We start from the raw sequence: 24,467 nt of genomic DNA, 5'->3' as shown, positions 1-24,467 counted from the left end.
CACGTGGTTATTCACCTTTTTCCTATGTCATTTCTATTTCAAAATGTCATTTCTCTCATTGGGTTACCTTAGTACATAAAAAATGAAGTGCAGAACATTAAATGTTTTTCGTTTTTAAATGGCCTCTAACCTCGCATGTTTCGTTTTAACCAAGTTGTATCTCTTATCAGGGAGTAAAAGGGGGGAGGGCGGGGGGGGGGGGCGTAGAGGAATTTTGCATTCAGGGACAATCACAAACTTTTGTTTCCAGGACATTGTAAAACTCGAGGCTGTCTTATTTTTCTTCTTAATGCTGTTTCACTGCATTCAATCTTCCTTGAGAATAAATACATTCTCTTTTTTTTCTTAAATAGTTAATTGTAGTTCCTTACTTTAGTTTTACACAATCAAGTTTTTTTTTCACTTTATTGTGGTCTAATTAATAATTAATAATCAGACTCTTCCCTCCAAAAGACCTATTCCATAACCATATGTTGACATTTTTATTGCGCAATGCCTTTCCATTGTGGTATATTTTGTTGTTGATGTGTGAGTCTGGCCCAGCTTCCCTCCGGACGGGTCGCCGAGCATGGCAGAATTGGTGATGGAAAAAAGCTTCTCTGACACAGCCATTTTGGTTCGAAAGAGATTTTATTCTCGTCATATGCTAATGTCAAAAGAAGTCTCCCCAAAAAGAAAAAGGGAAAAGGTGTCCCCTCTCTCCGGCCTTCCCTTCTTATAGGGAATGGCCACACAGGACATGAATATCTAATTTTACCTTGTTGCATATGCATTCTCATTCTACTAGTCTTCGACTTTGCCCCCGAAGCCCCCTTTGGTGAGAGCAGATGTGGTTGTTCTTTGGAGTGGCCTTCTGGTGCCATTCAGTCTGCTACTATCACCTCAAGTGCTCCACACCTAAATACTGGTCAAGCCTTTTGTCACCCTGGGCAGTATCTCGTTTACATTGGAATTTCAACACAATGAACTGTAGATTAATTTCAACCCAATGATTATGCAGCCAAATAGCCGTTTTGTCATTGTAATTTTGCTCTACTTATTTTCCAATTTTAAATCTATTTTTATGCTGCCGCTTTCACTTTACACTAGGACACACACACACGCACACACACATTAGGTGCTCTGATAAAACGGATGCCACTGAATAATAATGCAATCACATAACAAAATATGGGTTTTAGAATAGGCAACTCTTTGTGGAAAGGAGGGACTGGCACTGGTTTAAACAATAACCCCTAATCTCTTGCGTGGGGGCTGCCTGACTTGGATGGAGGTGAGACCCCATCCCTCTCCATCTGGGCCCAATCTTCAACTCTTTCACCTCTGCATGGTCATCATTGACCTGTTCTAATAAGACTTAAAAATCCTTTGCATGCAAAATACTATTTCAAAAACGAAATAATGGGTACCCCCTGTTGGAGTTGAGTCACCGAGGAAATGAGAAGGAGTTAGTAAATAAACCTTAAAAGCCAAACTTACTCCAACGCGTGTTAGTTTTTTGTACTCAAGGGAAGAACGGTCAAATAAAGACTGCGCAAACTGATTAGAGTTCCGATTTTTATTTTCTTAAATTCTCTGGAGTTCAGGAAATAGTACAAAGACAGATATCTGGGCGGCTTTTTCTTAACCTCACGGGGAACTGTACTCGAGCGAGTACAGTTGAAAAATCACGCTCTATCTCAGCCCACCCTCACATTTTATAGGATTTCTCGAGCCAGGTTTCAAAATCCGAATCAGAATGCCCTTTATTGTCATTGTACTCAGTGTGCAACGAGATTAGAGAGCTCCCCGCTCCAGTTCAATACGACAATAATTTAATTAAATATATAAAATAGATTAATTAAAGATTAAATAAGCGGCACGGTGGCCGACTGGTTAGCACGATGGCCTCACAGTGAGAGACAGCATCGGGCGTGGATTCAATCCCGGCTCCGGCCATCCTGTGTGGAGTTTGCATGTTCTCCCCGTGCATGCGTGGGTTTCCTCCGGGTACTCCGGTTTCCTCCCACATTCCAAAAACATGCATAGCAGGCCGATTGAACACTCTCAATTGCCCCGAGGCATGAGTGTGAGCGCGGATGGTTGTTCGTCTTTGTGTGCCCTGCAATTGGCTGGCAACCAGTTCAGGGTGTCCCCCGCCTACTGCCCGAAGATAGCTGGGATAGGCTCCAGCAACCCCCACGACCCTAGTGAGGAGAAGCGGTACAGAAGATGGATGGATGGAAAGATTAAATAATTAATTAGAAAATAAACACAAAATTGGACAAATAAAAGCACATTATGTCGCTGTTCTGCAAGGTAAGGGTAGGTGTGTGTGAGAGTTCAGCATTGTTGGAATTTCTAACTTTAAATGTACCAAAAGTTTACCAAAATAGTTCGAATTAATTATCTGACTCCATTAATGGTTAACCAAACACGACCTTCATTCATCCAACAATTATGCGCGCTCGTTTTTGAGAGAAAGATGACCAGGAAGCCGGCAACTTCACACGGGAGCGGATTTATTCCTAACAGGAGATCTAATACAAAGCCTGGGGCTCGGTTCCTACCATTACAGCTCTGCGCGTCCCTGTACCCAACAGAGGACGACGACCCCCGAGTTGCCCAGGATCATTTATACATTTCAGCAAACAAAGCAAAGATATCCTACTATTCTACTATTGGCTATGTGTCATCTGTGGTTAACTTTAGCTTTCTCTTAGTGGACGTCTTCTGCCCGCAGGATGACGTGTAGGCTCTTCCCATGTGCGCGCCAAGGCAGTTGTTCGTGCGCTCAACTGCCCATGAGCCACTGGATGTGTTATTCCGCTCTCACGGTCGACCGTCTGACCATCTGACACAACAGCACCTGGATGTCCTTGATGTCTGGAACTTTTCCGCGTCAGCTCACCCAGTTATCAGACGTGCGGCTCGTCCTGCACAAAACATCTGTCACCTATGCACTTCACACAGCCTGCCCTGACCTTTTATTGTACATTGAATTAAAGCACAACCAGTAAATATCTTTATTGCATTAAACTGAATACATGTAACTTGTAGTCAATCATATAAAATCCTTTAATCCCTCTCATGGCCTCAGCAAACTGAGGCCATCACCCCCACAAAAATAAGAATAGAAAAATAATAAAAACAGTAAAAAATAAAAATGTCGAATGATATATAAAAATTTTATTCCCTCTCATGGCCTCAGACAACTGAGGCCATTACCACTTACTCCGCTGAACCCCATGGACCTGCTGGCTGCCAGAGGAACCGGCTGTGGGTCCGACACGGGTATCATCATGTACTTGCCACCCGGTGGCAGCGGGCCCAAGGTGCGCTTGAGGGTTTTAACTGTAAGAGATCTGATACAAGGTATACCACAACATCCGCAAAGCACCATAATAGCTGTAAATACTGCCACTGAGATTAATATAGGGCTAATCAGACCTTTCCATTTAGCAAACACATTCAACCATCCTGACCACATTTCCGAATCTACACCTGAATGTTCTTTCATCCTCTTGTTCAAAGTTTGCAAACCTTCCAATGCCTTGGTGAGACGCCCATCCGGTGCCGTGTTGTTTGGGATGAAACTACAACATTGATCCCGAAATATCCCGCACACTCCTTGTTTTTCAGCCAATAACATATCTAAAGCAATCCTATTTTGAAACATTATTAATAAAGTTTTTGACAATTATTTATGTACCGCCTCTAATTGATCCCAATTTAACTGGTCCAAATCTACAGGTGTCACACTCACCGGCATAATTAAAGTCACCAGGGCACACCTGCCAGAGGCATTGGTCGGCAGCCTGTCGTATAGAAATTTTCCACCATAACACAACCAGGCGTCTGCACGGGAAAGCGGGGGTCCTGCTGGAAGAGACACATTCGTTTCACACCAATCCCACGGTATTTGTCCAATTGTGTGTCCTGCTCCATTCAACTTCAAACACGTAAAATTTTGCTTGGCCACCTTTTTATCAATCGCTTAAATTCTCCAAATCAATTGTGTGATTGAATAATTTTGCATATATACCAACCTCGGGGTCTTGGTCACAAATTTTTTAAAACAATATCACCTGTGCGTCTGTCAACCTATCCGAGCTGTCCTCCCCTTCCTCGTACATGACCGTCTGGTTGCAGTGGTACTGTAACATCACAATTTTTGTCTCCCCTCCGTCTGTCTAAAAAACAGTCTCATACATTAGAAGCAAACATACTAAAAGCGTAGAAAGCAAGCCAATCATCCAGAAATAATAAGGAAAAGGACAGCCGTGTCCATTTTTATGTTTGATTTGTATGTGTTTCAATTGGTCAGTATCTCCCCCTCTCTTGACCTGCCCTTCCGGGCGGTCAACCTTCAGGCTCACCATAGCGGGGAAAGAACTCCGGTGCGGGTCGAAGTTGTGAGTAATAGAACAACTTACGACCTTTTGTATCTAATTGCACCTTACTTTCATTTGATAAATGCTTTCTGTTTAATTAATGTTTAACATATTTAGTAAATATGAACCTGCTAAATTAAATATTTGACCTTCTGTCCCGTAAGTGTTTAAAATAATGCCAGCAATCGTTATACAATCCTTCAAAAAATGCATGCTAAATAATCGCAATAATACCATAATTAATTGTATTCAATCACCTTTTTCAATTTGTTTGTGAAGCTTGTATCAGTCACTTGAATAATATATTTTAATTAACGTAAACCCACCAAATATTATATCTATTTCAATTCCCAGACTGTTGTAATAGCTTTCTTCGAATATAATCTAGACCGTGTCATCCTCACAGGTATTGCCCTCAGAAACAATTCTCCAACGTATAAATGTAGTTTTGCTGATAATCACCACAATCCAGCAGTGTTGGTTCGCAATAATGTCCTAATGATATCCAGCTAATACGGCACAATATTAGAATTTGACTTCGCAACATGGGTAAATCATTCCTGAATTAAATAAAATTTAGTACACTGAGTTCAAATATCTAACTGTGTTTAGAGATTACAAATTAAGCCTCGAGCTAACGCTCCAATTTTGACTGTTTTTTGACAAATTTTTAAAGCAACTCAAATGAAATAATAACCATTTATGCTCAAAATAAAAAATCCCAAAACTATAATAACGCAGATACCAAATCAACTGCCCCACTTAACTGACATTAACTTCAAGTATCACCGCTGTGGTGCCGTATATCATGGAAAAGTCTAAACAATACAACAAAATTTTCCCTATCCTGTACTGGGTGTATGTTATCTAGTCGCGCACCCGATGTGAATAATAATAAAACCAGCGAGGCACATGAGCTGGCTAAAGCAACAACTATATCTTAATCTGTTTCGTGGACCCTAAATTAGAATATCTTATATCTCCCTCCTTGTTGAGGAGAACCTCCGGGATGGGCGTGATGAGGCACTATTTGAAGCGTTCTCCGGCCTTCTGGTCACACAGGTCACATGTCACCTCAAACCTGTGGAGAGAACTGGAGGAGTGGCACTTGCCAGTGAGAAGGGGTAAATTAAATATTAAAGCAGGAGGGGATGACTGATGAATGCTTTCTATGTCAAGGGTGGTGTAGGTTGAAATCGGTTGTCCTCGCTCTCTCCCACGGCACAGGTCCACGTCCAAAGGAAGGTCCTCTCCAGGTTAGTCATTGTCTGGAAGGTTGATTCCCGTCTGGTCCCCAAGACTGTCACGCCACGGCTGGTCTTCTCCATCAGGCAGTCTCTCCATCTTTCCTGCTGGCATTCCCCTGTGATCCTGTCGGTGTGCAAGTATGTGCGCTCCCAAATCAGATTATGTCTTTCGGAATGTGTTTTTGCAATAGCGTCCCAGTGACCCCTCCTGGGCCCAATTTGGTATGTTTGCATCTTCCACGGCCGATGTGGAAAATGTCCTTTGTCCTATTTGTCCATGAAGTGCTGTCTGGTTTGTAATCAGTTTGTAGAAAAAAAATAGAAATAGAAATAGAAATCCCTTTATTGTCATTGTACTCAAGTGTGCAACGAGATTAGAGGGCTCCCCTCTCCAGTGCAATACAACAATAATACAGACAAATATATAAATTAGATAAATAAAGAAGACAGTGCAATGGAATTCAGTACTGAATAGGGCATATAGAAACACATCACAATGCTGTTTTGCGAGGTTAGGGTGGTCTCGTGTGTGTGTGTAATGTGCAGACTGAATCTGTTTGGCTCTGAATGTAAGTGTAGGTCATGAAAATACTATGTTCACACATTTAAACTAAGTAATATAAATTTAGCATATGTGAATAATATAATAAACCATGACTACAATCCCAGTTATTCCTATGCACGGTACTTCTAGTTTCATTTGATAAATGTTTCTTGTTTAATCAATGTTGAACATATTCCGTAAATATGAACCTGCTAAATTCAAACATTGACATACTGTCCCGTAAATGTTTAAAATTATGCCAGCAATCGGAATACAATCCTTCACTCACCCCTCTGACACGTGCCCCACAGGTGTCAACACAAAGGATAATAAAAACGGACGAAGCAAGATGGCACACACTCCTTCTCATGACGAACCGGACTTAATTGACCAACCAGACGTCTCTCCTTTCACAATTGACTTCTGGTCTCAGTCTATGGCGCAAATGTCATACATAGGGTCACTGTCCGAGTATTTTGTCACACTGTCAAGTCAATGTGTGACTTCTTCGGAGTCCCCCCTCTAGAGTTGCCTCAAATAATCTAAAGTTTTTTTCCTTTTCTTTCCCCATGCACGTCTCAGCCAAAAAGGTACCAACAGAAATGCATCGCCAAATCTGGTGGTTTATAATTGACCAATGCCATATCATTGTCCACGCCTCTTATCCTGTACAGGGTCACAGTAGGGTGGTGGTGCCTATCCCAGCTGACTACAGGCGAAAGGTGCACTACGCCCTAAACTTGTCGTCAGCCAGTCACAGGGCAGACATAGACACCGTCACTGAGTGGGAACCGAACCCACGCTGCCCGTACATAACTCAGGCGAGTGTACCACTACACCACCAGTGACTTGATTTCCCAATGTCTACATGTTATTTAGAGCTCAGCTGCATGAAGTCACTGTTAATTGTCGCCAAGTGTATAATTTCTTCAAATGTAATTTCAATTCAATATAACTGCCACTCTTTTAAGATGTAACTCACAATTATCCGATAAATCAATTGCCATATATGAATAGTTCAATTGTGTCCTCTTCACAGAGTTGATATAGTTAGGTTGAGTAATCTAACGGTCCAGCCTCCTGCAGACTGAACAGAAGACAGTTTGACTGTCTATTCACATATCCTAAGCTTCATGTCCTTTCAAAACTTCTCAGAGTGTAACTGTCAATCAATCTTGATAGCTATTCACGTGAAAAATGTATTTCTCACCCAATTCAATCCCCTTTCTCATTGAGGCCCCCCCCCCTCTTGAGACAAACCTGTTTCGCGACTTCAAAGCAATGGCCGGAGGCACCCCTTAGTGTTGTTGGGAACAGGTGGTGAAAGCAGGATTCAGGATCTGGCTGCTGAAAAACTTAGAAGTTTAAGAGCACATGCTTCTGTAAAGGTCATTAGTCATGGCCAGCCTGCTTGAATTAAACTATATTCTTCAATTGATGTCATCCTATTTTGTATCCGATATTATTTCCGCATAACTATATTGGTCTGACCACATTATTCTACCCCCGGCCAATTAAATACTACTGTTATAGCTTGTCGGATCAAGTAGGTAAAAATTGTGCCGTCACTTATCTGTATCTGTGAATTCATCACCTCCCCACTATGTGGGTTCTCATTGTTCTGTAAAAGTTCATTTCAATTGAGGCAAGCAATCCAGTACACTCCTATCCTTGGTAAATAGCCTTTCATTCATTTCTGGTCATTGAGCCCCTTTATCCCTGAATTTTCCTCCATTTTTCCTAGTTTTGCTGTATCTTTTTTTTTTTTTTTTTACCACACATCTTTTCCTATTATGTTATCAGCTTTTGCTCAAACAAACAACCCTTTGGCCATCTTCAGTGGCATAGCTGGGCTGTATTTCAAATTGGTTTTGAGATCAAAGGGGACCTTACATTGTGCACTTCGATAGAGGACAGAACAATAATTCCAGCAATGCCTCATCATTATGTTGCTCTTCCTCCATATAACCTTAATTAGTGATAATAAAGTATATGGATTTTATTTTTAATTTCCCAAGGAAATTGGTGGTTTTGTCACATAATCCAAAAGGCTAAGAGGGACTCATCCTTTAGTATTTTTTAAATTTATTTTTCTCAACTTTCTTCTGAGGGCCGTGTTTCTCTCTGTAAGTGAACCAGAATCTGTCCCCGCACCTCAGGTTTGACACCCCTCAAAAATGTCTGTTTTTGTTTTTTAAAGGCGCAGATTTGAAAGAACATACCTCATCGATCCCTTGGTGCACACTTTGAACCATTTTTATCACTCTTTCCCCACATTTTGACACACGATCAGACGTAGACAGGCACACAGGCACACAGAAACACAGGTGGGCCACACCCATAGAACTCACTGGTCACGAAAAGCACAGACACAAACGATAATATGACAGTGACACAATCTATTTCAATCCGGTTGAAGATAATTCTCGTTTTGACGGATGGTTCTCATCAATTCATAAGTGCACAACCCTGTTAGGTTGTCGGCCAATGGCCAGACACATGTTCACGCACAGCGCACGAACGTGTGTGCGTCCGAGATGATCTATATTAAGTCACCGTTGTCATCGCTACTTTCCTCATCTTTATGTTAATATTATCACATCGTCATTAATATGGAGGACAAGAAGCAAACCTTCCCGTGGTGTCCTCCGTTAATCTGACAAATGACAGAGACCAATTGCTTCAACACGCGAATATGCCAAAAACTAGGGTGGTAAAAGGATAGACCCTCGACCCTTACCATGAAGTCCTTAAAAATCTGCACTTTCAACGCAGAGGGCATGTCCCAGGACAAATCTATATTTTTGTCACAACTGGATGTGGACTTTTTGTGCCTTCAAGAGACACACAAAAGTGGCGCACCTCCTACTATACCCGGAATGACTCTGATTGTCAGCCATCCCAGCCAAACCCATGGCAGTGCTATTTATGCCAGAGACTCGTCCATCATCTCGCAAAGTAGAGACTGCACACAAAATGGGATTGAAATACTGAAGGCGGACACCGAAAAAATTTCCATCATTTCGGTCTCCAAGCCACCGCCAATAAGATTTCAATGGCCTGACAACTTTGATTTTGGAGACAAAGTGCTATTAGTGGCTGGCGATTTCAATAGCCATAATACTCTATGGGGCTACGACCATACCAACAACGATGGCGGAGCAGTAGAGGAGTGGGCACTTAATAACGACCTGACTTTACTCCACAACGCTAAGGATAAACCATCCTTCCTTAGCGCTAGATGGAAACGGGGCTATAATCCCGATCTAGTGTTCACATCTGCACTACATCACAACAACTTTGAAAAAACTGTAATCGACCCCATTCCAAGGTCACAACACAGGCCAATATTGATTGAGGTTAGACCCGTTCTGAGACCACGTGTGACTAACAAACCAATGCCACGCTTCAACTTCCGAAGAGCAAACTGGGAAGATTTTACTGCCGGGCTTGATGATAAAGTGAGGAATATACCACCAACGCCTCAAAATTACGACGCCTTTCGCAATCTCGTATGGGAGTGTGCAAAACACCACATCCCCAGAGGATGCAGGAAGGAATACATCCCAGGCCTGAACAGCAAAAGCCGTGATGTATATAATGAATACGTGAATGCGTACAACATCGATCCTTTTGGCGCCGATACAATCGAGCTCGGCGAAGCTCTCATGGCTTTGGTTAATGATCAGAGGAAGGAGCGATGGAGAGAGACGATTGAAAGTACGGATCTGACTCACAACAGCAAGAAGGCGTGGAGCACAATCCGAAAACTCGACTGTGACAAACAACCCGTGAAACGCACAGCGGCCGTTACACCTAACCAGGTTGCAAACCAGCTCTTGGTAAATGGAAAGCCGCTAAACAAAGAACGGGGATGCTTGCAGAAGATGAAGAGCGAAATGGCACGTCTCATGAACACCTGTGATGACAGCTTTGAGCCCTTCCGAATAGAAGAACTAAACTCTGCTATAAAGCAAATTAAGCCAGGCAAAGCAGCAGGACTTGATGGGATCCACCCAGAGCTAGTTCAAAACTTTGGAGGAACAGCTAGATCCTGGATTCTTGCCCTGTTCAACTCGTGTGCAACATCTCACACGATCCCAAAGCTATGGCGAAAATCAAGGGTAGTAGCCTTGCTTAAACCAGAGAAACCCCCCGAAGATCCAAAAAGCTATCGACCTATATCTCTGCTTTGTATATTATACAAAGTGTACGAGAGATTGATACTGGAACGAATGGCTCCCTCAGTCGAAGATCAGCTGATCTCAGATCAAGCTGGTTTTCGACAGGGAAAATCATGCTGTGGACAAGTCCTGAATCTAACACAGTATATAGAAGATGGATTTGAGGCCAAGAAGATCACTGGCGCTGTATTTGTTGATCTGTCCGCCGCTTATGATACGGTTAATCATAGGTCACTGCTGATGAAGCTGGCGAAGACGATAAACAACTCACATATCGTCCGGATAGTTGAGTGTCTCCTATCTAACCGTAGATTCTTTGTTGAGATGGACGGAAGGAAGAGCCGTTGGAGGAGCCAGAAGAACGGCTTACCTCAGGGCTCTGTTCTTTCTCCAATACTCTTCAACATCTACACCAACGACCAACCTGCCTTCAATAATATCAGAAGATTTCTATACGCTGATGACTTGTGCCTAGCAACACAGTCAGATAGCTTCGATACCATCAAGCAGAGACTTACGGAAGCTCTCAAGATATTGACTGAGTACTACCTTGGATGGTCACTAAATGCGAACCCAGGAAAAACCCAAGTTTGTTCATTCCATCTGATCAATAAAGAAGCCAACACCACCATGGACATCAGATGGAATGGAAAAGTCTTGAAGAATACTAAGTATCCTGTTTACCTGGGGATAACATTAGACAGGACTCTGTCCTTCAAAGAGCATATCCTCAAACTGAAGAAGAAACTCTCGACCAGAAACAACTTGCTTGGCAAATTAGGCAACTCAAAGTGGGGATCCGATGCTGCCACAATTCGAACAACTGCGCTTGCATGCTGTTACTCAGTCGCAGAGTACTGTGCTCCAGTATGGTCAAGGTCTGCTCATTCCAGCAAAGTAGACCCAGCACTCAGCAGTGCATGTCGAACCATAACTGGAGCCCTTCGTGCAACCCCATTGCAGCACTTGTATAGGCTAGCGGGAATTGCTCCTCCATCCATTCGACGAGAAGCTCTCACTCGCTCGGAGCGGTACAAGCAGTCTCATGACGAACGCCACCCTCTGCACGACCACAATGAGATCCCTAGCCGACTTGCATCCCGCAAGAGTTTCATCAGAGAACAACCTCTCAATCCTACTCAAGCTACAACTTTCCGTCTACAGAGATGGAAAGAAGTTGTCACTGATCATCCTAACTCCGCACTTCCAGAAGTGAGAGAGCAGCTTCCTGTAGGAAGCACACTTACCCGCAAGGACTGGGTAACGCTCAGCCGCGCGAGGTCTGGGGTAGGCAAGACTAAAAACAATCTATTACGCTGGAACATAGCGACAGACGCAAGATGTATATGCGGAGAAGAAGAGACGATGGATCACATCCTGCATCACTGTCCGTCTGGTCCTCACTGTTCCGACGAGGATCTTCGAGATGTCACAGATGACGCCCTCTCCTGGATCAGGCATTACCGCGACAAGATATGATGATGATGTCATTAATATTATCATCTGTGTGTCTCCAATATTATCTAAAATGCGTGTATATTTTTTATTTATTTATTATTATTATATTTATCATTTATATATTCATTACCTTAATTAAACCCTTCATTAGGCTTAATTTCCACATATACTTCCTTCTTATCACAGCACACACACACCTGCGTTCATCCTCTGCCAAACATTGGGTCGCAGTCAGGTTTCAATTTGGCGTGGCCTTGTCCAGAACACGAATAATCACAGGGTACGTCGAACCGGCCTAGACTTAATGCATTAATATTGTTACGTACCAGCAAAACTGTCGGCTCATATCTTCTCTTCTTATCTCGTTCGTTCTTTCTCTTTTCAGCTCATCATTTTCCTGCTGAAATTTACACCCTGGCCAGGGTCTGTGCTCAACCCAAGGATATTCACGACTATATTGTCTAGAGTTCGCTTCTTAGCTTTTCTGTAGCAGTTTCAGAGCTTTACACTTTTTGTTTCTCATCTCTTCAACCACGAGACCTTTCCTATGCACATTTCTCCCACACTAGACCCTATTTACTTAGTTCCTTTCATTATAATCATTTTTTGTTTGGTTTTGTTTTTGTTTTTTCTTTAGTGCGGTTGTGCATTTACTTTGACATTGTTTCATATCTAAATCTTTATAGAGGCCACTCCCCTCTCGTTGTTGAAACAATAATTAAAACTACCAAACAGGGACAACATTTTCCATGACCAATCAGCCGGCAGAGCCACACGTGCAAGCTCTCTTTAACTGCCCCAAAACCCCCCGACCGCTCCGATGCAGGGGCACAACGCCCATTGTGAGTAAAAGCATCTCACCTCAAGTTCAGCTGGCTGGCTGTTGAACCCCTGCGTCCCAGCACCCAGAGGCCCTCGCTGGAGCAAGAATCCTGTTTTGTGACGTCAAACATGTGGTATATTTTGCTGTTATTGTGCGGGTCTCGCCCAGCTTCCCTCCGGATGGGTCGCCAAGCAAGGCTGGATTGCTGATGGAAAAAACGTCTGGGACACACCGGTGATCGGAAAACAGATTTTATTGGTGTCAAGTCAGCTGATGCCAGAAGTTCCCCAAAAGAAAAGGTGCCCCCATTCTCAAGCCCTCCCCTTTTTAAAGGGAAGACAAACTAAATATATAAATTTCCAGTTCTCTCTTGTTGCGTATGCATTCTCATGACCATCCAAAACCCTCAAGACGAGAACAGGTACGCCTTATGTCGCTCCTCGGCACCATCTCGTCTTAAACCGGGACCTATTTCTGTGTATGCATCCCTTGCGAAGTCAGGGACCCCTGTCAAAATCCCTAACCTGACAAAAACTCTTTTGAGGCCCAGTGCATGTCAGGGCCGTAACTCATTGTATTTGGGGTTCCACATAAGACTAACCATTCACCTGACCAGCAGTTGGTCATGGTGAAAGTGGAAGAAAAGAGAATAGAGAACTTTGTTTCGGTTCACATTCTCTACACCTTGCAGATAAGAAGTAACTGTTACATTTGTGGTTGACTTATCACTCCCTTTGTGGGAGCCGGTGAGGGTGATGGGGGGGGGGGGGCGGGGCACCTCGATCAAGGCTCAATATTATCATTGTTCTTCAATATTCTGAAGCTTTGCATGTTTATAAATCATCCCTTAAATTCTGAATAAGAGAGGGTAATATTTTCTTTGTGAATGTTATGTTGGTCATGGGTTAATGACATACACAGTTATATGGTTAATATTTGTGCTTTGTTTAACATTTGAGACATGCATTTGAGATCCTGCTGTATATTTTTGAATATTGAATGCCTCTTAATATTGGTGTGGCGCATGTAATGGACAATACGCTCAATTCCTTGACTCGTGCGATGCCTATGGAGGACTTCAGAGCTTGCGCACCTGGACATAGAGAGTGTGTCGACGATCCAAATCAGTTAAAGTTCACTGTACTTCCCCACCTAGATGAGGATCGAGATTTCTAAGGCAATTTATTTCGAAATGCCACATCAGATTTCATTCAAAGTACTTTGGTTGGATACTTGGGGTGGCCTAGTGTGCCCCAACACTGGTCTGGTTGCGGGAAAACGAAAAGTTTTTTTAATCGTGTGTAAAGGTAAAGTTTTGAGATTTCTTTGACCTTTTATTATGAAATGCCACATCAAATTTTGATTAAAGTACTTTGGTTCCATACTTGGGGTGGCCTAGTTTGTCCCAGAACTGGTCTGGTTGCGGGATAACGGAAACTGTATTTTTATTGATTTTTCGAAATCATGTGTAATGGTCAAGCATTGATACTTCTTTGGCTTTTTATTTTGAAATGCCATATTAAATTTTAATGAAAGTACTTTGCTTGGATACCTGTGGTGGTCTAGTGTTCCCCAGCACTGGTCTGGTTGCGGGATAATGAAAACTTAATTTTTAATTATTTTTTTAAATCAGTTGTAATGTCAGCCGTTGATGCACAGTTAACATTAATTTCTATCTAATTTCTATCTCATTAATTAATTTTCTATCTCAATTCAGAACATTTCTTGGTGCAATTCTGAGACAGGTTGCATTTCCCCTCGGTGAACAGAGAAGTTTAATAACATTATTTTATCCAAACCACTGACGTGCATACTTGAGTTTGATAGCTTTTATTTTGAAGGTGCCCAACAGCAAGCGCTTTCGGCGCATTACCGTAATGCACCGCGAAGCACAGTATTAAAAATAACAGTGGCGGCTGGCTTGACTTCGTCTTTGCGAGTGGAGGCCGGCCTGACTGCAGTCTCGTCACTGACGTGCGGCTACTGACGACGCGCAGACGGCTTTATTCAAGAAGTCCAAATATGGGCGTACTTTGCGAGCCCCTTAAATGAAGCCGTTTCGCGGGTTTTAGAGGTCAGGTGACTTAGAATTGTTTTGTGTTTTATTAAATGGCATGATTTTAGTAAATTTTTGAGTGGATAACGTGGGACCATATTGAAACAGATTCTATTAACTTCATAAATATTGCTTAAAATTATGGTTGGGTTTTCGTTTTTTTTTTTTAGAAGAGCTGGTTTTATCACAAATTTCTATTCAATTATTTGTTCTATCTTCATATGTAGACGGTTTGAATGTTTTTTTTAACATCAACATCATATAACATTGCATTTCCCCATTGTGGAATTTATAAAGGACATCTTTATCTTTATCTTTATAACAGGTGTGGTACTGGTTTGGCCGCCTTGTGCATGTATGAATTTGCGCACTGTGGTGCAAGGAATGCTCAGGGAGTTTGAATGCTGAGACACATGGAAAATTACAGGGAACATTGGACATGACATGTTTATATATCGTTCCCTGGTGAATCGACATGTCCAGGCTGATGTGCTTTGTTTCGGTCGTGCATGAATGTTACTGGTTTAAGGAGAGCGAACTCGGATTTGATTGAACTAATTCAGATTATATTTCCTTGAACCAAATTATCCAAATTTTCGAGTTCCGGGGAAGTCAACTCTGAACTCAAATTTTGTTTAATCTGCATGCTGGAATACCTCCCAGATGAAGTTCGTTGTACTGCAGATGAAGTCGGAATTAAAGCGGAAACCAATTTGCCAAACCACTGCGAGATGGTAACGGACCGAGTGCACGTAACGTGATTCTTATTTACATTATAAGGTTCTTGGTGGAGAATAAAGTTGATTTATGTGATCTAAACGTAAACAAAATGGTCCGTGAATAGATCGATGGGCTTCAAAATAAAACTACCAATATCATACATGGAGTTTTATTATTTAAAGGAGCATTTTAAACGTGTTTTATTGAAATGATACAAATCCTTGTGAAACGTTTTGTTTAGACAAGTTTTAAGGCGAATGGTTACCCCTGTAACACCGTTACGAAAAAAAATAATGCGGTTTTATTCTGAAAAGGCAACCCCTTTCCTGGAAGTCTTGTTCCGACTGTGACCACGGAACAAAATGATGGCATTGACAAGCAACCTCGTCCAATCATGAAATCTAGCCCCTGTGTGGAGGACAAGGCATAATCGACGACACTACGGTTGAGTTTGAACTGGGAAGTGCTTCGGCGATCAGGTTATTTGTTCCATAAATTTGATCTATCTTCAAACAACTGCGTCGCAGCAGTTAGCGGTTGAACATAGAACGACGTCTTTAGAATTTGGGCTCGGGAGTACTGTAGTTGGCTAGTATGGCAAAATAGCACATCGCTTTAGATAGGCCAAGGATGGAGTTGACCACGAGACGAAAGTGATATTTAATCCGCTTGAACAATGCTATCAGAAGTGGAAATTGTGTCTTTCCACATTTGGTAGGACGGCACTTTTGCCCTCTGGAGATGTTGGCTGTCCATACACGTCAGCACCTCTCCTGACAACGACAGCATTCATACAGCAACATTCCGTCCACCACACGTTTCACTTCTTAAAACAGCCATGCATTTGAAATCAAGGAGACAATGGACCACCGTCCTATTTGGTGTCATTCTCGGATTCACCGCGTGTTCTTGGTTGATTGTCCCCCAAGTTCTGGAGAGTAAACGTAACGAATCCCCCCAGTGTTCGTTGAAAAGTGAGTCCACAGACGGGAAAATGTCGGGAAACGTCGCGGACTCTGCGGCCGTCGACGACCGGAGCAATCGCATTTTTAAAAAGGAGGAGAACAGACCATACAGTCGGGGGAATAGTAGTGCAGACGACGGGAGGTTCTCGAACCGACCAAAGCAGTTCCTCTTTGTGGGCGTGATGACGGCGAAAAAGTATTTGGCTTCCCGAGCCGTGGCCGCCTTCAATACCTGGGCACGTTCAATTCCCGGGAAGGTGGAGTTCTTCTCGAGTGCTGGCTCCAACAACGTGGAGGTTCCTGTTCCTATCCCGGTGATTTCGCTTCCAGGCGTGGACGATTCTTATCCGCCACAGAAGAAGTCATTTATGATGCTGAAATACATCCATGATCACTACCTGGATAAATACCAGTGGTTCATGCGAGCAGATGATGACGTGTATATAAGAGGTAATTATGCTTCTGCTATGTTTTTTTTTTGTGTGTGTCACAAAATTGGCAAAAATCTTGCATTTGTATGGAATACAACCTTTCGTACCCCCCACCCCACACAGCCTTAACTTAGATGCATGAGTGAGTGGACCCTACACTCTTCCACAAGTGGGTCAAAAATGACCCATATTAGAATCAATGTGTTTCTATGCCATTTTGGTGTCAAATAATCATGTGTATAATAACTACTATTATATTTAGGACCACACAAAAATGATCTCATGTTTGAAATATCAATATTTTTCACTTTTTAACATTTTTGAAAAAGAAAATTACCCAGCCCAACCTATAGAAAAATGTGCTGTCCGTGTGTGTCTGCAGGGGTGTGCGCGCGTGCGCGTGTGTGTGTATTTGTGTGTCTGTTTGTGTGTATGTTTGTATGTAAACTGTCCAGTCATTGATCATTCCTCCCTCTTTTCCCAGTTTTGCCTTCTTGTCTCATCACTGTATGGAGTTCAGACAAACTACCCGTTTCTGGATGTGATCGTTGCACATTTTCACACATTTCATTTAACTTTGCGATCTTTGTTACTTGGCCAGATCTGACACATTTTTCTCTTTGGATGGCCCTTGCTGCTTCTATTCTGTGGCTGGGTTGTGGATTTTGTCACCCCGCACTTTTCCATTTCTACAAAAATCAGGGTTTGTAGTTTGGTGCAGCCTTCCAGTCAACTCCGCTTGTGTGGTGTGACAAGCCCCTTTGACAGCTTTTTGAAGAAGAGTTCATTGATGATGCCGCTCTTAAAATCTGGGTGCTGAACTGTGAAAACGGTTTAGGCATTCAGGGTGGCGATGTAAATTATGTTGTACCACAGCACTATGGGCCACCTCTGTGTTTGTTTGGCGCTTGCAGTTGTAATTGCCAACAATCTGGTCAATGGCGTCTACACCTCCTTTCGTCTTACTGTAAAATGTAATCACTTTTTTTTTTCTTTCTGCTATTTTCATCCACTACCTTGTCGTGGTGCATCGTGCTCTGGAGCACAACAGCTTTTATTTTCTTTCTTACATAGCTGACCATTGTCTGTCATTGAATTCAAACTCTGTGTTTGAAATGTCCATGGACTTGGAAGGCTTCATCAGCTCTTGCTGTGTAAAATAATCTTGCTGAGGGGGTGGCATGTCTGATATCGTCTGTGTCGTTCACAATTCATTTATTGCTGACAGCCAAAGTTGATAAGAATCAAAGGTTCCCATTGGATTCCATAGAAAATGCATGCGAGTCATTTTTGACCCACTTATGGAAGTTTGGGGTAGTAATACAAAAACTATAATTTCTTAATGTATAAAAGGTAAGTTAAAAATGTGAATGGCATTATGTCAAAAACATGTTTTTTGAGGAATACCTGGAGTATGAAATTTCAGTGCGAAGATATTTCAAGAAAACTACCTCACCGGGTCATTTTTGACCCACTTATGCATCTAAGGGTTAAAACTGATTTAACAAATAATTGAACTAGGTGTTTCATTCACATATGTGGTGCTCCAAGAAATCATGTGATCGATGTATGTTGATCAATGACTTTAATTGACGATCACCAAAAACAATCACCCGCTGCTCATACTTTGCAGCCTGTAGCCAATGAGACATCAGCTTGTGTAGGATCCCTTCCTCCTTTCCTCCAATCTGGCTCGCAACCTCAAGTTTTGTTGTTGGATTATTCGTCATCCGCGGCCTGGGTACCCGTCCGTTGTTCGTCAGTCCGTCTTTTTTTCAAGCCCAGCCTACCTCTGGTTGTTGTTGTAATTTGTTGTATATAGTGCTCAGCAGATGAACTCATACCTCAAATACTCGAGATAGTCCAAAAAAAATTAACATCCAATCTCATGTACCAACTGAAGTGCCTTTTCATATCCCATGGTGTACGCATACACCCATTGGAGAACCACTGAAAAAACTATGACATAATCACCTGTAATATTTTAATGACATTTAATCTATTGCAAGTCACTGTCATTCCCATATAGTTTTGAGTGAGTAAAATGTGTTGTAATAAATGCAGCCATTTCTTAAGTGTCAGCAGGTATTAACGAACAGAAGTAATATCTCCTGACGTATGATAGGAAACAAGTTTTGATGAAATGTACTGCAGTGACTGACCGTTTGTAACCTCATCGTAAACATCATTGGTTAATTTCTGTTGTTTGATCATATCGCTTATGAAGAGTAGCTGTGTTAAGAAACAAGTTACGCCTTGAAACATAAAGCAAACGACTGTAGTTATGAAGTGAGGTATTTGTGTTTGCATCTAACTCAAGTGTTCTCACATTTGATCACAAACTACTTGACGACAAGTATGTTTTTTATGTTCTCGTAACTTTATTGGCTTACCCTTCAACTTATCTTCACCCTCATTAGGTGAGAAGCTGGAGTTGTTTCTGCGTTCTCTGAATAGCAGTAAGCCTCTTTACCTTGGCCAGACTGGCCTCGGGATGGCGGAGGAATTGGGCAGACTCGCGCTTGAGCCTGGGGAGAACTTCTGCATGGGCGGACCTGGAATGATCTTCAGCAGGGAGGTGCTACGCAGGATGATACCTCACATTGGTACTTGTCTCAGGGAGCTGTACACCACCCACGAGGATGTGGAAGTGGGCCGGTGTGTGCGACGCTTTGGAGGGACACAGTGTGTGTGGTCCTATGAGGTACTGATTTGAGTTATTCATCTGTTTCTCTCCAGCTCACTCAGGTTCATTCGACTTTTTTTTTTTGTGTGTAATGAAATTAATTACTATTTCAACATTTACCGCACATTTGAATGAGGCCACTCTGTTAGTATATACGTTCGTAATTCAAGCAAATTTCTGATATCAGACGTGTATTGAACTGGTCTATCTTCAGTGAGGAGCAAGGCTGACCCCGTTTCGAAATATGACACTTTTTTTTTTTTAACAGTTGTTGGTTGTAAAACATACATGCCACTCATGGATACGTAAAATATATATTTTGTATTTGTAATCAAGTTAAAATCCTTTTAAATTTTTATATGAAATTATTTTCAATGTTTTTTGAGTGGAGTGGGTTTCAACTGTAGCAAAACCTCGAAGAATTTCAAATATTTTTTAAATATAAAGTTTTGATTTACATCAGTACAGCTTTTTTTGTGAAAATAAAGATTGAGAATAAAGATCATGGTAAAATGGTAATGATATTTGCAGACTATTGACACGTGGAAATATTTTGCACACACAATTGTTCATTTGATTTTTTTCCACATCAGCAACATAATTGTTACCACTGATAATAAGAAAGTTCCAAATAAAATTGCATGACTGTTATTGAGACACTAATGGAGCACACTACATTTTGTCTACACTGTTACCTTTACAGTGGGTCATTGTGCTACAGCAGAGTTCCGTTCCGTTCTCTTGGGTGTGTTGTAACCCAAATTGTTACGGAAGTCGGAATGCGGCGTAGCCTATCAATAACCTATGCTAAAGCAGCAGTTATTTTAGTCATACAGTAATTAGAGTTATAGTTACTCAATATTTGTATGAAAAAAAAATCGCAATGGGGAAATTAACCCCCAAATTTTCTTTACAAAAATGTGTTGTATGCAGACCGACTAGTCAAAACATGGCATTCTGATTAACGTTACGTTTGCGGAATATGAGGTAAGCAGTAAAATCCAATATGGTCTAGCTGCAGCCACAGATGGATGTTCCCGTTTTTTAACGGGAATGCCCCGTTCTGACAACGGGAACACCCCCTCACAGCAAGAGCCACGTCCGGTGTCGCCTATGGCGTTAGATTTATGCCACAATTACGTAAGCGTAACGTCAAATACCTAAAACACAAACTGTCTATAGGAGGTGTAATGTTCTGCCTTCTATTATTCAAGGAGCCACGCAGGAACAATGCTGCAAGCTGATGTCTCTTTACTTTCTGACTGCTAACATGCTGTTCTTGTTGTTTTAGTAATAATTCAAACATATTTTTTTCAAATATATTTGATTGGCTTAACGTTATTGTCCCTTTGTGCTTCAATAAACGTTCAGTTTTTTTAATTATCATTTTTTAAAAAATAAAAAATCACCTCTCGGAGTTGTGCATTTGCGTCTTCATCATTAGATGTCACCATGGTTGTTGTTTTGCAATAGCACCGTGCCATTTTATTCAAATTTACATTACGCCATATGGAAAGCGCTTTGTTACAGCTCCTGCTTTTGTGAAATGTTCTATATAAATATAAATGTATAAATATATAAATGCGCGTTCATGTGTCCTAACAGGAACGCCCCAGCTGCAGTCGCACCCTTCTTGTAAAATCCTCCCATTTCTTTTTTGACCATCTCAAGGGCGGTAATCAGAATGCCATGTTTAGGCATAGTTGCATAGAACATTTCATTGGAAATACTTTTATGGGATTGACTTCGCCTTAAAGGTCATAAATGTAATGCTGTCAAATGAAATAACAGTCACTATGGCCTTAATTGAGCACGGCTTCTTGTGCTGCGTGACAATGAATTCTTGCGCTGTGTGCTGTTCATAACTTAAATATGTCAAAGGTTGGAACTGTCTTAAAATGATTACCCCTCCCCCCAGACAGACAAATTCTTATCATTTGGCAATTCTTTCCACAGATGCAGCAGTTATTCTATGAGAATTATGAACACAAGAAAGGCTTCATTGAGGAGCTCCACAATAGCAAGATCCACAATGCCATCACACTACATCCCAACAAATGGCCTGCTTACCAGTACAGACTCCATAACTACATGTTGACCCGCGAGATCTCAAGACTTCGCTACCACACCATTCTGCTCCATCGAGAAGGCCTGACTATGACTCACCTCAGTGACACAGAAATGTTGTGGGAGGACCAACAGCTGGGAGGGCCACCGTCTTACATGCGGTATCAGCCCAGTGACCGAAATAACGTTATTGAGTGGGAGTTCTTGACAGGCCGCCATGTGTATTCTGCTGTCGAAAACAAGATGGCTCGCCAAAACCTTGGAAGCTCTCTTCGAACTGCATTAGAAGATATTATACTTCAAGTCATGGAAATGATTAATGAAAATTCAAAAACCCGTGGTCGTGTAATTGATTTCAAAGAGATTCAATATGGCTACTACAGAGTGGATCCAATGCATGGGGCTGAATACATTTTGGACTTACTGCTCCTGTACAAAAAACACAAAGGACGTAAAATCACAGTTCCCGTGAGGCGTCACGCATACCTTCAGCAGTCCTTTAGTCGACCTTTCTTTCATGAAAATGAGGAGTTAAATGTGGGTGACCTTGTGACTGCTATTAACTCTGAATCCCAGTCCCTGTCTTTTCTACCCAACTCGCTGAAGTTCTTGTCTCGTTTCCAGTTCTATGAGTCAACCAGGGAAATATGGGAGAAAAGCCAAAGGAAAGTTAACATCCTTGTTCCCCTGTCTGGTCGCTATGACACTTTTGTCCGCTTTATGGAGAACTTTGAAAAAGTGTGTTTGATACCCAAGCAAAATGTTAAACTCTCTGTGATTCTGGTGGACAATGAGAGCAATGAGAACAAAGGAAAACACATTCATTTAATCAAAGATTACAACAGGAAATATCCCAAAGCTGATCTGTCAGTGATTCCCATGACGGGAAATTTTTCCCGAGGATTTGCTCTAGAGCTGGGGTCCTCGCTGTCTGATAATGACACTCTTCTCTTCTTTTGTGATGTTGATCTTATCTTTAATGCAGATGCCCTGCAACGCTGCAGAGATAACACAGTTCAAGGAAGCCAGGTCTATTTTCCCATCATATTTAGCCAGTACAACCCTAAGATAGTGTACGCTGAAAAGGCCCCAAGAGAAAACAATTTTGTTCTCACCAAGAAAAGTGGCTTTTGGCGTGAATACGGCTTTGGGGTAGCCTGTATCGTTAAGAGTGATCTGTTAAAAGCAGGTGGATTTGACACTTCAATTCTTGGCTGGGGTTTGGAAGATGTAGACCTTTTCACAAAAGTTATTAATTCTGGCTTAAAAGTGTTACGAAGTCAGGAGCCAGGAATTATACATATTTATCATCCTGTGCATTGCAACTCTAGTCTTGATCAGAAGCAGCTCAAAATGTGCCTTGGCTCAAAAGCAAGCACTTATGCTTCAACGATGCAGTTAGCAGAGCTGTGGATGGAGAAACACATAGGAGGAGTCTATAATAAAACTCTATCCTGACATTTCCGCCTATGTGCATGCCACCTTACAAGTTTACCTCATTCCTCGTAGGACGCAATAGACTAGAATGGTTTTGCAGGAATTCTCTGGACAATGATTCGAAAGAACCTAAGCAACATTTTCTTCAAAGTTAAAAAAGAAGCATACCAGTTACAGTTGGAGTGGAACTTGAGCATGGCAAAATCCAAATGAATTTCAGACCCGTTTCACATGAATATTATTTTGTGCGTTCACTTTGTACAGCTGCGTTCTAATTTTTTTATTCACTGTGGACAGACAATGTTGGCCTGGTGTTCAAAATCTGTTTCAATGATTCATGCTTTTGTGGGTCTACCTCTACAGCAGTGTTATTTTAGCCTCTTTGAAAGCACCTATTTAAAAACAATTCAAAAAATGTTTTGTCAATATGGATTTTTATATGATATGATGATATGAAAGTTGTGTTTCGTCAGTGAGTCAATTATATAATTAGCAATCAATGATAAGCCTTGATTTTATTGTGACTCGATCACCAATTTTTTTTCCATATAAGTATAGAAGTATTACTAATAGTTCAGATTTCAAAACCCTTTTTAGTTCATAGTATATACAATGCAATGTATGTATGTACTGTATATATGTATAGTATGTGTATGTATGTATGTATATTCATGTGCAATATATGCATGTGAGCATATACATGTGTATATACAGTATGTATGTACATGTGTATAATGTATATGTACCTGTATGTCTCTGTGCATATATGTATATAAAGCAATGTATTCACAGTACATTTGACAGAGCAGCTCAGGGAACATACTAGTACTCGTGTCTGCCTGGCCGTGTAACTGGATGACTTGCTGTCATGCTCAGGTCAAGAGATATACCCAAGCCCATAGTGCTGGTACGCATGGCTAAGATGGGTTTTGTAATAAAGTTGAACTGACTCAAGACAAAAAAAAGTACTTTTCTAGCCTTTGAGGCAGTGTCTATTTGATTTCATGTTATAGTCATTGTTGCGGGCTTTTATTGGCTTTCATACATTGGCCGCAGGTGTTTGAGCTTAGTGGTGACCAAATCCGAGATGCTTGAAGTTGAGTGTACATTTGACCGTGCAGAGAAACAACACTACAATATCTGGATAGGACTTACCACACATTCCATAACAGGTGAATGGAATGTTGAACTCAATAGCGACCGCCAGCATCTTGTTTCTTCCTCTTGAAATTTGAAATGAGTTACTTAATTTGACTGTGACAACATTTATAGCTTTCATTAATTCAAGAATAAAAGTGATTTGAATGCTGTTTTTTTCACTGGATTTGGATTAGAATATATATGTGTGTATGTATGTATGTGTATATATATATGTATATATATATATATATATATATATATATATATATATATATATATATATATATATATATTTCTCTCTCCCCCCTCTCTCTCTCGCTCTCTGTCTGTCTGTCG

At 41.5% G+C, this 24,467-nt stretch overlaps 2 protein-coding genes and 1 pseudogene across 3 annotated transcripts in view; 2 read left to right on the top strand and 1 right to left on the bottom strand.

Annotated features, from left to right (window-relative positions):
• Nucleotides 1-15,809: 15,809 nt before the first annotated feature.
• Nucleotides 15,810-24,467, top strand: part of sptlc1 (serine palmitoyltransferase, long chain base subunit 1) — a 29,053-nt gene continuing 20,395 nt past the window's right edge. Inside the window, exon 1 of one of the 2 annotated variants that reach the window (XM_088281063.1) lies at nucleotides 15,810-15,884. The gene's annotated coding sequence lies outside the window, so the exon portion shown is untranslated. Of the gene's footprint in view, nucleotides 15,885-24,059; nucleotides 24,164-24,467 lie in introns of those variants that run through there. The other variant, XM_088281064.1, reaches the window with a different exon arrangement.
• chsy3 (chondroitin sulfate synthase 3) lies at nucleotides 15,877-24,302 on the top strand. Its single transcript, XM_088281061.1, has 3 exons — nucleotides 15,877-16,820; nucleotides 19,222-19,505; nucleotides 21,444-24,302. Exons 1-3 carry the CDS (start codon nucleotides 16,244-16,246, stop codon nucleotides 23,010-23,012), a joined length of 2,430 nt encoding a protein of 809 aa, XP_088137187.1. The 5' UTR covers nucleotides 15,877-16,243; the 3' UTR covers nucleotides 23,013-24,302.
• On the bottom strand, nucleotides 17,251-17,942 carry LOC148319633 (uncharacterized; annotated as a pseudogene).

Source organism: Idiotropiscis lumnitzeri, chromosome 18, assembly GCF_059441095.1.
Source record: "Idiotropiscis lumnitzeri isolate Australia: NSW breed Sydney's pygmy pipehorse chromosome 18, RoL_Ilum_1.0, whole genome shotgun sequence".
Taxonomy (NCBI): Eukaryota; Metazoa; Chordata; class Actinopteri; order Syngnathiformes; family Syngnathidae; genus Idiotropiscis; species Idiotropiscis lumnitzeri.
The sequence above is the reverse complement of the archived record's forward strand: the minus strand, read 5'-3'. Positions and strand labels throughout refer to the sequence as shown.

What these genes read in the sequence shown, in the direction of transcription:
- chsy3 (XM_088281061.1), top strand. Translation starts at nt 16,244, where the DNA reads ATGCATTTGAAATCAAGGAGACAATGGACCACCGTCCTATTTGGTGTC. An exon ending in TGATGACGTGTATATAAGAG is followed by an intron (nt 16,821 to 19,221) that starts GTAATTATGCTT and finishes CACCCTCATTAG; the next exon opens with GTGAGAAGCTGGAGTTGTTT. An exon ending in AGTGTGTGTGGTCCTATGAG is followed by an intron (nt 19,506 to 21,443) that starts GTACTGATTTGA and finishes TTCTTTCCACAG; the next exon opens with ATGCAGCAGTTATTCTATGA.